This window comes from Gavialis gangeticus, unplaced genomic scaffold, assembly GCF_001723915.1.
Source record: "Gavialis gangeticus isolate Ggan-Ray unplaced genomic scaffold, GavGan_comp1, whole genome shotgun sequence".
NCBI lineage: Eukaryota > Metazoa > Chordata > Crocodylia > Gavialidae > Gavialis > Gavialis gangeticus.
Genome location: NW_017728995.1, coordinates 24,910,465 through 24,926,982, shown reverse-complemented (window position 1 = coordinate 24,926,982; position 16,518 = coordinate 24,910,465). Strand labels below are relative to the sequence as shown.

At 42.6% G+C, this 16,518-nt stretch overlaps 1 protein-coding gene across 2 annotated transcripts in view; it reads left to right on the top strand.

The window, feature by feature from the left end:
• The window catches only part of PEX5L (peroxisomal biogenesis factor 5 like), a 98,417-nt gene that overhangs the window by 22,539 nt on the left and 59,360 nt on the right, over positions 1-16,518 (top strand). Inside the window, exons 2-6 of one of the 2 annotated variants that reach the window (XM_019503344.1) lie at positions 4,495-4,606; positions 6,353-6,460; positions 8,949-9,158; positions 12,550-12,673; positions 16,097-16,193. In XM_019503344.1, coding sequence (XP_019358889.1) covers positions 4,495-4,606; positions 6,353-6,460; positions 8,949-9,158; positions 12,550-12,673; positions 16,097-16,193 — 651 coding nt within the window. The remainder of the gene's footprint in view (positions 1-4,494; positions 4,607-6,352; positions 6,461-8,948; positions 9,159-12,549; positions 12,674-16,096; positions 16,194-16,518) is intronic. The other variant, XM_019503345.1, reaches the window with a different exon arrangement.

Here is a 16,518-nt window from a genome sequence, read left to right as displayed (position 1 = left end):
TATTTTGGTCTACAGGCAAAAGGAATCAGATCTCGTGGCAGAGGTGATATCTTTTATTAGACTAACTAGATATTTGCCCCCCAAAATGCCTTTATTTGCAAGCTTTCGGGCACACTCGCCCTTCCTCAGGCATAGGAGAATGCAAAGGTTGTAAAATTTCTCCTAGGTAGAAATGAAAATTCATAGTTCACAGAAGAGCTAAAGGTGATGTAAGATCTCCTGGCTGGAACTGTGCAAATTAGGCTCAGATAAAAGTTAGAACTGTCTGTTTACCTCAATGTTGTCCGGTGTCAAGCTGGATACTGAATTATGTTTCTTTCTGGTTAAGATATTTCATATGTCACAGGAGGATGGTGTGATGGATGCTCTCCTGGGCAGGAAATTCTGGACCCCTAGCCTCAACACAAGAGAATTTCCTGCCCAGGAGAGCATGCATCACACCATCCTCCTGTGAAATATGAAATAACATAATTTCCATTCCATAAAGTAATGGAAATTCTAATTTTTTAACTATCCCAAATAATGTAATTGTACACAGTAGCACTGGCATTTTTTGTACCTGCGTGGTTCAAAACCTGCTTAATTCAGAGCAGGTTGCCAAATTAATGATGAGCCACTCAGTTGACTGCTGCAGCCTTTACTTCCAAGGGTGCCACTTCTCCTCTCAACAGGAGCACAGCAACTGTTCACAGAGCAGAGTGCAGAAGCAAGGCTCTGTGCAAGAAAAGCCTCAGCAAAATACCTGGAGCACCTCAGCAGTCTCACCCAGCTGTTTCCTGAGACCGCGTGCACTCTCCACCTAGTTCACAATCCCACAACTTCCCAGGGGGTTAAAGAACCAAACCCTAGAAAGAATCCGATTTCTACTGTATCATAACCCTAGCCTATAGGATAGTTAAAGCAGTACAGAAACAATTTCTGTAATACAGTATTTTCTATTCAATTCTTTAAGGTCTTAACTGATTTTCTGTAAAACCCTATAGTTTCCTCCCTATCACATTTTATAGGACTTTTCTATAAGAATCCTTATGTCGCATACAAACACCTTTGAAGATACCATTAACCCAAGGAGTCTGACAATCCTTCTGCTGGGTTTTGTGTTCAGAGTGCAAACCTGTAGCTATGGGTGGAAAGTGGGGAGCAGGTGCGGCTCATCATCCTACAACACAACAAGTATTTTCTCCAGTTAAAGAGAAACTAGAAGCTTTGCTAATAAAGTAGGCGGCTTGCACTGTATTATCCAGTTTAAGAGCAAAGCGAAAAACCAAATATAACTACCAGAATGTGCTAGAGTATATATGAAGCTTCAAAAAAACACAAACTAGGCAAAAATAGTCAAAGGATATTGTATCATTAGTCCCGTAGTGATTATAGTTAAATCTATATCTCTTTTATTAGCAGACAAGGTTCTTTGGGTGAGTCTGATATCTTTTATTAGACCAACTTAATTAGTTGGAAAAAAAATTAAGCAAGTTTTCGGGTTCAAAAACTCTTTGTCAGGCTGAGCAGCTGGTGTGTGCTCTTCCTGGATGTCCTTAGACCAACACGGCTACAACCTACAACCCTATCTCTTTTATTCAAAGTCATAAAACAAGATCTAGCCTTCCTGAGCACTTGGACAGTACCTCTAATACTTCACTGCCAGTCCTTTTTACATCTGAGTTAATATAACTATACTTGAGTCAAGGTTTTTTGCTAAAATTAAAAAAAAAGGTTTGCAGGGCTGTAAAACACAAGAGACATCACCAGGGATTGGCAGAAGAAAGGACAGTTTGAACAGTGAAATATCAAGACCATTTAAAAAGGATAGAGAGTCATTAACACCTGTGGATGGAGAGAGTAAACAGGAATCAGGGAAATGATAATGAGCCATGAAGTGGATTGACTTTCTTAGTATTACTAGAATAGAAATGCCACTGTCCCTGCCAGCAAATGGTTTTTAAGTCTGGGTGGAAGAGGAATCAAAGGGGGTGCAACTGCACCCCCTGGGTCTGCCCCTGCCAGCAGCATTGCACAGGTTTAGCAGAAAAAGTTTTAGTGAGGCTGGATCCTCAAATGAGGTATGCTAATGCAAGAGAGGAAGAGCAGTGTCTCACTGGTTGACTGTGAGATGATTTAACATGAGGTCCAATACCCCCAAGAAAACGTTAGTGTTCGTATGTAGACAAACGAACTACAGCAAGTCAAAGAGGGAGGGGACTCACAAAGCACCAGCTGCTCCTCAATACCTGTCCATGTGCCCATACATACTCTGTGATAGGTGAAAGTCAGCCTGTAGCAGTTTAACCCTATTTTATTGAGGGGGAAGAGACAATGTTTACCGAAAGAGAGAGTTTGGATGAGCATCAGTTAAGCATCTAATTGGATTTCCCACCAATAAAAGCAGGTAGGAGACTATCACGCACAGTCCTAGAAATAAAAAAATAAATGAAACACAGAAGTGATATCTGAGGATATGAACCACGTTTCAGAGTAATATGTTTTAAACACCAACATTTAGCGTAAGTGTAGCTCAGGAAACAGTGTATCCAGACAGATCCACCACTGATAAAAATGAAAAATCAGTATCTAGTACACGGGTGGGCAAAATGCAGCCCGGGGGCCGGATGCGGCCTGCCAGGCCATTCCATCCGGTCTGCGGGACCTGTAAAAAAAACTTAGAAAATTAATATCTGTCTGCCCCTGGCTGCCTGTCATGCGGCCCTCGATGGCTTGCCAAAACTCAGTAAGCGGCCCTCCGCCCAAAATAATTGCCCACCCCGATCTAGTATAAATGCAGTTTCCAGCTCAAATGTAGAAATTCCCCAAATTGCCTTTATATATATTCAAAAAAACAGACTATGACCTTAGTTCAAGTGAGTAGCTTGGGGAAAATTGATCAACACCACACAAGTAATTGTGTTACATGCATTTAATTGCAGCATGTACTCAAATCACAGGGTGTTGGAAACTATGTTATTTCTGGATTTTCAAACTGTTCACATATGTACCCACTGGCACACCAGTTGTTACACCCTCAGATCCCTAATCATTTTGCTTGCATAAACCTCTACTCAGATGCACACAAGGATTGGGTACATATGTATATGGGTATATATATATGCATACATACATATTTATGATACATACGATACATATTTATAAATGTATCATTATACTGCATATACAAATGGATGCACTGTTAAACAAACACAATAAGCCTTAGAGGCATGAAAATTAGACCCTTCACATAAATTGGCATGCTCTCTCTTATCAGCTCCAGTCTTTACTTGGGACCTTGATTAATAATGTGCTGAATACTCTGTAGGTGCTCATCACCTTAAAGAATCAAACTGTGCAAGAACAGTGGGAGCTAATTCTTCTGCTACCCTTAATTCAAGAGGCAGCTCTATTATAACAGTAGCTAAATACTGATATACCCCAGTGTGTATTTGTAAACAATATTTTCATATAAATTTATATTGGCAGGCTCCTCTTGATAGAGGTCATACATGAATAAACAAATGCCATTTTACCCAGTTGCCATTTATCTAGTATCCTGGGCTTGAAAGTTTGAACCATGTTGAAAAGCTACCGAAAAAAAAGATTTTGATAAAGGGAAAATAGGAAGAGGGAGAAAGGGAGAAGGCGAAATGGAGCAAAAATAAAGATAACAGGGAGGGAAAGATTTTAAAAGATAAGATCAATACAAATCACATCATCACAACAGGCCACTCCACTGCATCTGCTTAGGCTGTGATCCTGCCGAGAGAACTGCAAAAACTCAGTTGCGTGCCACAGACTGTTTTTCATCTGTGCTATAGTAGAGGCTTACCTTTAGCCGGCAGGAAATTTGTTTAAAAAAAAACTCACACAATTAACATTACAAGAGAAAACAGTTCATAAATCCAGACTAGATGTGTGGCCCCCCTACATAGCCAAAAACTCATTCAAGAGGTTCACAGACTCCACAGGGTTCACCAGTGTCACTGTTACATTCTTGCATTTCATAGAAGTGTCTCATGTCACAGCAGGTTACTTTTAAGGGACTAATGTGTATGTTGGAATTGAAATGTGGCTGTCCAAGTTCTGTGTGTGAGAGAGAACCGGAAAAGGAGTCCTTCCATGTACTGCAAAAATTGGCACTTCTGGTTTGCTGGGGATAGAGAAGGCCAAATTAGTTTCTTCACTTGAGAATAGTTATGCCAAGCATTAATTAATATGGCTCACAGTCAAAAACCTGTAGCGACTGCAAGAGCAAAACAGCATGGGTCCTTCCTTCTGTTGATGCCTGTAAAATGTGAACATCATTTTAAAATACTCAGAAAGAACAACCAATAGTTCAGATTTAAATCCAAAGCTGCCTGTACCTCTGGCAACTGTGCTAAGGAATGCAGTCTTTTTCTCCTCTCCCACAAGCAGAAACAAGGAAAATTCTGTTGCAAGATACGTTTTATTCCTTTAAATTCTGCATCTCAACAAAGCCCTTTGACCCCTATGTTTTTCTGTTGGTAGCTGGTGAATGAGCAACAAGAAAGCAGACCCCTCCTGAGTCCTTCTATTGATGACTTTCTCTGTGAAACCAAATCAGAGGCTATTGCAAGGCCGGTAACATCGAATACAGCAGGTAACTCATTTCCTGGTGTCATCATCAGCCAGAAAGAATTAATGTGACGATTTATGTTTGTTTCCCAAAAAGTGTAATCGTTATTTTTACAAAACTGGTGCCTAGTATTTAATTACAAATGGGCTAACATGGAAGTAGCTAACCCTTTCGGCTGGCTGGGAGTTTTCAAAATGAAAAAGTAAACCTGGATGTTTGGATTCAGGTCCCGTGTTATACCAAAGCATTGGAGCTCCCAAGTTGCATTAAGTGGCTCTACTTTCAGTGTGTCGGAAAACTGATGTTAGTTAGCAAATCCTCCACCTGATCATTGCTTTGTGAAACCTTAACCAACGTATACCTTGTTTTATCTGAACCCCTTAAGTTTAGAGATCATGGTTTATGATTAATTCTGAAATATTTGTTTAGAGGTTTCTCTAGATGTGGTCTTATTTCTACGAAGATCATTCCACCCAATGGCCAGCTTTCATTTGGGCTGTGTTTAAAATATTGTCAGTCCAGTTTTTGGATAAGTCCCCAAGCAGAGTGCCCACATACTGCACTGGTTAGTATGTGCTGTAAACCTGTTTCTGTGCCCAATATGCATAAAATGCAAGAGTGTCTCAATCCTGACAAAAGAGCTTTAGGTCAAGACGTAGCAGCTTGTGTGTTTTAGCTATGGAGGTCTCCAGTTCAAATCCACAGAGACAGCCAAGCCTAGAAGCCATCACACAACCACCAAAAATCTATCTACTCTTTAGGGTACAGGTGAAGTGAGTTTCAGTTAGAAACAAAAAAATAGCATTAAATTACATTACAGCAAAACCCCTGTTGAACAATATTCTGCTTAACACCAAGATTATTGCTGTCCAGCTGGTTCAGAGGTTTCGTTATCCTTGAAACTATTTCCTGTATGGTTTCTTTTTCTCATGGCAGCATTTACACCCACCTAAATTATGGGAACAGTGTTGTACTACCCACAGGGGAGCACTAGATTGCTTCCATAAAGATCCTTTATCAAAAACCTAAGGCAAACTTGACTCTGTTTCTACTTGTAAAAGTCACGCCAAACTTCCTGCTACTAATTCCTTATTATTTACAGGCTTGCTTTATTGACAGCTTAGTCAAAAAGATATACCAAACAGCTTTTTTTCACTCTACTGTGAAAAAGAACAAAAAAGCTACAACAGAGCTTGGCTGCTTTGCTATTGAAAAAAATGCAATAAAAGTCTTATTTGGCTTAGATTCGAATGGCATAGTAGAGCCAATCATAAAATGAGAGTGTAATACTAAAAGCATTCAGGATGAAGGCGAGGACACTGTCTTGCAGCATTGGCTCCAGAAACCAGGTTGCTGCTAGTCAACGGTTTGTAAAATGGTTTGTCCTGTGAGAAGGCATTGGATTAAAATTAATTTATTCTCAAATTATTAAAATAACTAATTCCTTCATTAGAGAGCTGGATTTTTATCTTCAGCTATAATGAATAGGTATTTCAAACAATGTGCAGCTTTCCATTGAAAACTGAACATTTACTTAAATGAAGACCAGTAAAGTAAGAGCTCTTCCTTAGCAGAGATAAATATATTGGGCTGAACAAATAGATCAATAGCTAGATAGACAGGCAGATAGTTAAAGAGTCAGCATTCATTAAAAATTAAAGTAATTATAGCTATTAACTCTGCCCCAAAATACCCATTATGTTTTTATTGCTTTACAATCACATTTACTAATTTTTGAAAAAAATGTTCTCCTTTGTTACTGTATAATAGATCCACTTAAACAGAGACTGACCACCTACACAGATGAAACAGCACAACTGATTAGACATAAAGTTCTGCCTAAAACATCTACTAAACAAACTGAAAAAAAAGAGAAAAGTAGGTTTTCTGTAACGTTTTTTGTTATTATAGTCTTACATGTCATTTGTATCAATGCGTACGTAACGATTCAGGTTTGTGATTTTTGTGTTGACATTGGCCCTGTAATAAATACATCCAAAGCAGTTCAGCTTTTTTATGTGCTCCTTGTAATCAGCAGATGGAAAAATAAATTCCCCCAGCTAATTACTTAATATAGTTACCCCTTTTTAACCCAAGGAGTTAGGCAGATTTGGGGATATGTGGGTGTTTTTTATTGAGATTAATATTGGAGGTGCTTTGAATTCAAGCCTTTTTTTTTTCACAAAGAGTATGTAATATACCGTTCCTCTAAGCCAGGGGTGTCCACCCTTTTTGAATGGGGGGCCGGATCATGAACTTTTTATCACCCAGTGGGCCGGCGAGCCATATTCAAAGACCTCACAGGAAGCAGTATCACATCACCACCCCCCAAAACGAAAGTACAGTGTTTGCTTTCGTTTCCCATCGCAGCACCTCGGGCCTTAGAAAACAGCTTGGAGGGCCGCATGGCGGCCCGTGGGCCGTACGTTGGACAAGCCTGCTCTAAACACAACAAGATCCAAACAAGATCCTGTGCCTTCAGGAGTGCTCCAAACCTCTCACTCTTGCTTTCTCTCAAGATCACATCCCCTGTGCTTGTTTTGACTATGTCTTGACCATCCTATAACTGCTTCTTGTCTCTCATCTCAGATCATGTCTACCTCTCAGTCATCAGTATACAAATTTTCACAAAACAATAGCCAGCCAAACCCATACGACCCCATTTGCCATTATTTTAGACAGAGACATGTTCCTGCTGCTAAGAAGAAAGCTGCTATGACCATATTTACTCAAGCCCAAGACAAGGATTTTCCTTCCCAGTCAACATGAGGGGAGGAAGCCTTATCTTAGATTTGAGTACTGGCCCAGGGCAGCTGGCTCCAGCAAACAGGGGTGGCTCTTGCAGCAGGGGAGGGCCCCATGGCTGGGGGTTGTGAAGGGTTGGAGCACAGGGGACATCTGAGGTGTGCAGCTTCAGTGGAGCACAGTGGAGACAACACAGCCTGCCACTTGTCTTCTGCTCCAGCTTCATTCCCAACCCAGCCAGGCCCAGAGCCATCACCGCTGCTTCTGCCTGGCCAGGCTGGGGCCACTGAACCTGATTGTGCTGGAGCCACACAGAAGGTAAGTAGTGGGAGCGTGCAGGCAGTGGGAGGAGCAGGGACAAGGGCAGGTAGCAAGGGTCAGGCACAGGCACATCGGGGGGAAAGAGGGCACATAGAAGGGGTTTATGTGGCAGACGGGCAAAGGGCAGGAAGGGGGGCAAATGGCAGAGGGGACGTGCACAGCATAGAGGGGGCAAGGGGCAGGAGGACAACAAGCAGGGGTCTGGCTCCTTGCCCCCCCCCACCCCCCACTGCTTTCCCCACCACAGTGGTGGAAAGGATGAATTTAAGATGACCCACCAGCAACTAGATTATATACATGGAAAAGTATAGCAAATGTATCATCTTAAATTCAAAGAGTCATCTTGGATTCGGGTAAATAAGGTATTTCAGCTCTCTGCTTCCACAATTGAGCATAACTGTTTCTGAAAACTTTCTTAGAATAAGGGTAATTATGGTGCCCAATCCATAGCAACATTTTAGACTGGGGTTTTCAGATATGCACAGAAACTTTAATGCCTTGGGCTAGGCTGGCAGTGACCCTCATGCTGGCCCCTAAGAATCAGTGCAGACATGCACTAAGTATTCACATTCCTATTGGGTCTGGAGTTCTCTCTCTAAAGCAATGTAAATACACGAGGCCAAGTTATCCTTTCTCTGGCTCACATGGGTGGTCCCAGAGACTTCACTAGGACAAGTTGCTTGAGTAAGGCTAGCAAAGAATGCCTCAGCGTGGTTATTTTTTCCATTATGAAAATTGTGAAAGAGGTATTACAGCATGGCAGCTTAAAGACAAAGGAAAACATACTCCTAAATCCTCACATACGCCTTTGAAATCTCTGAATGTGAAGTATTTGCAAGGTACCAGGTCCAGACGTGGATCTTCTCCAAAATGGATCAAGACACAAAAGTAGTGTTATAATCAGCTGGCACTCAATGGTTTTGCTTTCATTTGGTAAAGCACTGAGAACACCAATATTTGGTGGAAAACTATTAAAGTCAAGATTGTCAAAAGTAATCAATGATTTCAGGTGTCTGACTTGACACAACTTAAGAAGGTCTCATTTTCAAGCTGGGAATCCTTTTTACAAACAGCCCCTTTTAGGTGATGGAAGCACTCAAAAAACACAGTCACTCATGAACATCTTTACCACCGTAACTACATTACATTTACTGTAGCTAAATGTGAATGTGTATGATTTAATTCAAGTCCTTCATGTTCGTTTAAACATAATTTATAAAGAATAAGGATGAACTAGAATTGAGTATACGAATTGAAGTATAGTGCAGCACTGAGTTCTAACATTTTGTGGCTCTGATAGTATTGTCCACAGGTTTGGATCTCTTGGACCTCAGTGAACCTGTCATACAAACCCAAAGCAAGGTGAAGAAGTCAGAGAATGCATCCCGAGATGAAGGCTTGAAGGCTGCAGCCCATAGAAAGAAGACAGACAGCTCAGACCTTATTAAAGCAGATGCTGAGCAGAAGGTCCTGGCAGTCAGAGGTCCAGAGAAGTCTTCATTAGATTTAGGTGAGAACAGGATATTTCAGCAGTGTTATCACATTTTCCTTCTTGCTGCTATCACAAAAAATACATAGGAAAAAGTTCTCTATTGCACTCCATTTATGTGGTCATTTCCAAGTGAGTGCAGTGGGTGGTCATTGTGATTTAGCAGCATTTTATACCAACTGTGGCCTCAAGTTTACATGGGTATAAATGATGACACACAATGCCCTGGAAAAGGTGGATGATGCAATGGAACATCGGGTTCTGAACATAATTATAGTGTTTTCAATGAAAGAGAGCAGTTGAATGCAAATACATCAAGGACAAGTGCAGAGTGCTGCACCTAGGGTGCAAAAATATCCAGCACACCTACTGGCTGGGCAGTGACCCTCTCAGCAGCACAGAAGCAGAAAGGGATCTCGGAGTCATAGTGGATCCAAGATGAACATGAGTCGTCAGTGTGATGAAATCATCAGCAAAGCTAACTGCACTTTATCGTTAATCAGCAGATGCGTGACAAATAGATCCAAGGAGGTGATACTTTCCCCTCTATGTGGCATTGGTCAGACTGCAGTTGGAGTACTGCGTCCAGTTTTGGGCACCATACTTCAAGAAGGATGTTGATAGACTTGAGAGGATCCAGAGGAGGGTCACTCGTATAGTCAGGGGCTTACAGGACAAGCCCTATGAGGAGAGACTGAGGCCCCTGGACCTCTTCAGCCTCCACAAGAGAAGGCTGAGAGGTGATCTTGTGGCCACCTACAAATTGAGAAGGGGGACACAGCAAGGGACTGGAGATGCTCTGTTCACCGGGGCACCTCTTGGGGTAACAAGAAGCACAACTGTTACTTGGGGTAACATGGTCACAAACTGATAGAGAGCAGATTTAGGCTAGATAGCAGGAAAAACTTCTTCACGGTAAGGGTGGCCAAAATTTGGAATAGGCTTCCAAGGGAGGTGGTGCTCTCCCCTGTCTTGGGGCTCTTCAAGAGAAGGCTGCATAGGCATCTGGCTGGGGTCATCTGACCCAGCACTCTTTCCTGCCCAGGGCAGGGGGTCCGACTCAATGATCTGTTGAGGTCCCTTCTGACCCTAGCACCTCTGAATCTATGAATCACTTGTTCTTTTTCAAAGTTTCACTCCATGTCAGTTGTGAGGACTGTTTATGATGTCAGTATTTATCTAGTAGGAACTAGTCTTGGTCCACATCTTCGTTTCATAACAATCATCAGTGTGATAATACTTTACCAAGCTGGGCTGGATCCAAAGAGATGTACAGTCTCTAGTGATTCCATATTAGTTTCTAACGTTAAGAAGGCAGCCACCAGAAAAAGGCCTAGGCTTGCCAAGTTTTAGTTCTGTATACCTAAAATATTACTAATGCTGTTTAATGCTTCTCGCCAAGTGCTTCAGTGGACAGTCTGTTAGATAAAATTATTGGGGGGAAAAGGGGCAACTTCTAGGTTGTCTCCAGGTGGGATTTTAAAAAGTTACCCATGTGAGCTAGAGATCTATTTCCATTGTAGTCAATGCAGGTTAAGCACCTACATTTCTTAGGTTTTTTGAGGACCCAATTTGTTCATGTTGGGGAGATTGAGATGCTCAGGATTAAATGCAGCATTCTAGGCATTCTCTCCCAGAGTCATGGAAAGAAAGATTACAGTTTGCTGTGGAAAATCTTTACAGCAAAAGAGGAATAACATCCAAATGAAAAATTAGAGTTTTAAATGATGATATAGTAGAAGAGTGCAGTGCCTTCTGCTGTGCAGCGTAATGCAAGGACTATTCAGGGAAGAAATCTATCTGCCATCTACCATCCAAGTTCAACACAGTTCAATACAGTCTCAGCACAGGTGCCTGCTAAACACTTATCTCATTACCCCATTGCTATGCTTTTCTTCACCATGGCACACACTCCCAGTAACGTTCAATAAATGTGTAAAGGATTAACAACAGTTTTGTACCCTGGATCTGTGAACCCTTTCAAGAAATGCTTTGGAAAAAAAATTAACCAAATTCTAGGAATTCCTCATTAAAATAAAGTCCTCAGCAAGGGGCATCGTTAGAATTTGGGGCAGCTCTCAAACCAGCCAGATCCATGTCACCCATCTTTTTCAGATACAGCAAATGTCACAAATATCTACTGTATTATACCCACTGTTTTGCCTAATAATATCATCCCAGGGAAGCTGAGAATGGTGCGAGCTCCATTCCAAGAACGGGATTCATAGAGGTTAAGGAAACAAAAAAAATTAATATCCTGTCGAGTCCAGGAGAAAGTAAATTCAGGTCTCTTGCCCAGACTGAATCACAACCATCTGCAACAGAAAATTGGCTAGGAGAAAGACGCTTGTCTCAAAGTAGCAGAGTTTCCTGTCACTACAGTAAAAGCTTTTAAAGAGCCTGATTTTCAAATAGAGAGTCAGAGGGCACAAACAGAAGTAACACTTTTTTCCTGATCTGGGCACAAAAAGTGGTCTAGAGCTGTGACCAAATGCAAGGGCATGGCTAGACTGCTTCAAAAATGGCCAATCTGGTGAAAATCAAACCCCTCGTTGCAGGAGGGGTCAGATGAAGACATTTTGAAACAGAGTGTCTTCTGTAACTTCTGTCTGCGTTGCTTGTTGCTGTTTTCAGAATGGGAGGGTGGAAAGGGAGCGGAGGAAGTTCAGTCTCAAAGTGGGGGCTCCAATTCACCTAGGAACCCCTAGAGCGAGCTCCCTTTCCCCCCTCCCATTCCAAAAACTTGCAGCCTTGCAAGGAGGAGGGGCCACTGCTAGTGAAAACTGGTTGCAGGCCACAGCTGGTAGATAGATTCCTCTCCCCGCTGGAACCACCAGTGAACTTCTGTTTGGTCCCGGGGATCAGTGAACTCAGAACATTTCCTGCAAAGCGTTCTCAGCTACAGTGGGGAGCTGCACTTCTCTCTGTGCCCTGAACCTATCATTGTTTGAAAACAAAATCAGGCTGGCAACTAAATATCAGTTGCCTCTCCCATCATTTGTACCCACCCAATGCAAATGCTAAATGGAGGCTGGATTTTCAAAATCTGAACTATGATGTGTAGACTAAAAGTATCCAAAACTACTGAGAAGCTGCCATAATCCAAACAAAAAGTGATTCTTCCATTGAATTAACAAGCATTAACAGGGAGCCCAGACTTTTCTACAAATTTTGAATTGGAATGGTTATGAAAAATCCAGATTTGGGTAAATTATTGATGTTCTCAGATATTTCAGTTCTCCTGGGATTTCAGCTGAAAAGCTGAAGTAAATTAAATATGGATTGAGCCTTAATTAAAACATATGATTTAGTGATTTAGAGTGCAATTCCCTCAACACTCATTCACAGAGCTATAGAAAAAATATTATTTTATGAGTTAGGTTCCTTAACAGACCCTTATTTTCTTTTGCAGTCAATATTCAGACACAGCTAGAGAAATGGGATGAAGTGAACTTTCATGGAGATAGGACCAGCAAGGGCCATCCATCTACTGAACGAACATCATCATCTAGAGCTCCATCAAAAGAGCTTTTATGGTAAGACACGTTTGACTTCCTAAGATAGTATTTCTGGCTCTGCTCTTTCATTAATGAGCCTTTTCATTAATGCACATTTTCATTAATGTTATAGTTACCTAACTCATAATATTGTTCAATATTGTCCAATTTATTTTAATTGCAGCAACAGGGGTAAGTGAAACATCAGACATTAGCTAACAAGTAGGGGGCTGGACTTGATGATCTTCCAAGGTCCCTTCCAGCCCTAATGTCTATGAAATCTATGAAAGTGAATATATTGTAAATTAACTTGCATCAGCAAGTTTCCTAAAACAGAGTAGGTGGAGTTCAACGGAACTATGAATGGCGGCGAGAGGCACAAGCCAGGCTAAATGTGGTTGGACGAGCACAGGGGAGCAAGTGCAGCTGTTAAAGCATCGCAGCGTGCATTCATTTGGCATTCAGGGGCATGTGAACTAAATGCAATTTACATCTCCAAGGGGTGCAACATGTGGATATATGACAAAACAGTAGAAGATGATACATCCAAGGCAAAGTCTGCCTTCTCTTATGTCATTTGTAACCTCACTGACTTCAGTGAGGTTGCAAGGGCTGTTAGTAAAGGCTGTAGATGGGTGCTTCCGTTTAGTTGCCTCAGGCATCTCTACATTGTACCACATTGTGCAGTGTACATATATGCTTAGTGAATAAGCTACACTCAGACTGCCAAATCACTGCATTGCCACTTCTATGTACCTGCATCAATTTTAAACCAATCCGTTTTTTACATTAACCTATATCACCATTTATTTTGTCGTCAGATTTAGCATGGAGAATTTCATTAGAGTAGTGGTTCTTAACCTTTTTAGCCTGAAGGTACCCTTCCATAACTTTTCCACATTTCGTGGGACCCCAGCTGAAAAATCATGTCGCTCTAAAGAACCAAGGACTACATATTGATAATGGTTTTATAGCACATTTACCTGAATTCTGAAGTCTTTCCATGCATGAAAGGTGAGAATGACCCTCCTCCTTTTTAATAGGCCTTTAGTTCCCTGTAATCAACATATTTTCTTCTGCTACTTGTATGTATGCTACCCCTGGGAATTTCTCTCCTTCCTTCCCACTACTGTTCTTTACTCTGCTGTGCCTGATTCAGATAAGACCTGTGGAAGAATGCCTTGCATTTGAAAACTTGTCTAATTTGTCTTTTATTGGACCATCTATATAGTTGATCCAAAAAAAGATATCACCCTAAGAAATCCTTGCCCCTCACTTAGATTTAAATTCGGAAAAGATGGGGGGGGTCTTGAGGCTAAAAAAGTGGACAATCACTGATCTAGCTGGTGCCACTTAAGCTAGGGACAGACATTTAAAAATCCTGAGCCTGGATTGATTCAATCTTTGCAGGTTACTGTAACCTGGCTAGTAATCATACAGACATTCCCTCTGGACTGAAGAAATGCAGGCACATGCTTGCAGTGGCTCAGGCTAGAAGCTGGGGGGTGCTAGAGCAGTCCTCCCTTCCCTTTGACAGTGCTGAGCTGAGGGTGGTGTGGCCTGGCCCAAGGAGGATGCTCTGATTAGGGTGGGGTTCTCCTCCCCCCCCCCTTGCTGTTCCTGACCATGGAGGAAGCTAACAGGGAATTGATAACACAGCATTTAGCACCCCATCAAGAAAACAAAAGCCTCTCATTAGTTCAAGCTCTTCTTAAACGATTTTTTCCAAGGAAGGAACAGAAGGATAGTACCAGCAGACCTGTTGCTTAGCTCCAAAAAGCCCTAAGTGGACACTGTCCTGTCTTACACAGACATCTCCCAGCATTAGCTAGCATATCACATGCTGGCTACAGTCCGTGCTGTGGGAGAGGAGAGTGGGGAATCCCTGCTTGAGTAGGGACTGGTGAGGGGGGAGTGGGGCAAGGGGAAGCCAGGCAGATGCTGCTGTGCCTGCAGGTCTCTGTCCAAGCTCCAGCCAGGGAGCAGAGGGGCAGGGCCAGCCCTGCTCTGAAACAGAGAGCCCTGCCCAGGGCTGCAAACCATCTAGGATTCTGGGGGACTCTGGTTTAAGTTACACCAGGAAGGAGTCTGGGGGACACATTGCATAAACCAGTTTGACCCAAATCAGTTAAGTCTGATACTACATTCAACCAGGTTTATATCAAACCGGTTTCAGCCATTTTCAAACTGGTTTATCTGCACTGAATGTCTATTCTGTTATAGGTTTAAACCCGTTTCTGATCACTTAAACCAGTTTGTGTGTAATGTCTGTCCCTAGCCAATAGGGCTGTGGGAGCAGGACCTCACTCTCCCTTGCCCTGCTCTTTCCAGAGTCTGTCCCCTCCCCATCCCTGGTCTGTACCTCAGGGGGCAAGGGAGGCTCCCACTGCTAAGGCTGCTCTTGCAGGGTCTCACGCACTGAGGACTATACCTACAGTCCTCCCCACTGGCCCCAGAAGCATGGGAGGAGCAGAAAGGACAAGCCACGCTGCAAAGCACAGCTCTGCCTGTGCATCTACCTGCCCACCCACTTGCAGCAGAGTGCACTGTTGGGAACATGGGGGGACCAGTACAGGGGCTTTAGGCAGGGAAGAGAGCAGCGGCAGTCCCCAGAGAAATGGCCACAAGTGCTGCTAGAGTCACTGGAGCAGGTGCAGGGTGCCAGATGGGGGAGAAGAACATTTACCTCCTCACACAGGGACTGGGGGTAACACAATATCCCTAACAGGATCTTTGGGCACCCCAGTTGAGAATCACTGCATTAGAATTTAACACCAGATTGAATTGGACCTGGTGCATTTCCCTTCTGTGTTATCTGCCGTAAAGACACTGAGAGGAAACTAGAATAGTGTGCAGACAGAAAGGGGTATGAGATTGGGTGACTGGGAGCCTGGTGCTCTAGAGCATAGTTTCTCAACCTATGGGGTACGCAAGACACAGGCAGGGGGTACACGAGTACCCCAACACTCTGTCTCTCACCCTCTTTTCCTCTCTCTCTCTCTCGCCCTCTTTTCCTCTCTCTCTTGTCCCTTCCTCCTCTCAAAACTATGGCAAAAAATTTGGTGCACCACGCATTGTGCAGTGCTTTAAATTCCCCAGTAATAATTTGGTGTGGCGTGATTTGCGTGGCACTGGGTTCAGCCCTCCTAGCTTTGGGCAATGTCACCTCTAGCCCAGGTACCTACACAGGCCTTCCAACATATGGCACACATTAGTCTGTAAATATAAAATCCCCTGGAAAATTGAGTGTTTGGGTACTTATTAAAATTTTCAGAAGTTAGGGGGTACTTTCTACTTAAAAGGTTGAGAAGCACTGCTCTAGAGTTCTGACTCCTTCTTTGTGACTGGACAAGTCACTTGGCTATAAAATAAGGATCGGTGTTTTAGGCCTCCTACCCCACTCTGTTATACTAGTTTTATACCAGTGTAGAAAAGTGAATGTGTAAATGTGTTTATCTATAGGTCTACAGAGAACAGGTCACAGTCTGAGCTGGCCAAAGTCAAGGGTGCCTTGGACTCAGATTCAGCATCAGATTTAGAGCTAGCCCCAGCAACACAGGTAAGAGTTTTTATTATGGGGCATAAGGGGAAGGCAAGAAGGAATTAGCTCATATGGTTACTCTTCACTGCTCTAACAAAAAAAACGAAGGGGGCATTTTTCACAGTCATCAGTTGAGCTGAGGGGAATCCTGCCTGAGGCTAAATGTTCAATTTCTAAATACAGATACTAGGTATCTGAAATAAATGTATTGTCATTTTGGTGTTCACTTCTTCAGTGAGTAAGCATAATAGCCTTGCTTACAGGTTCTCAGAAACATATGCCAAGAGGGGTAAAGTACTGATGCATGGATGTCATCCAACTCACAAGTCTCGCCTTCTAAATA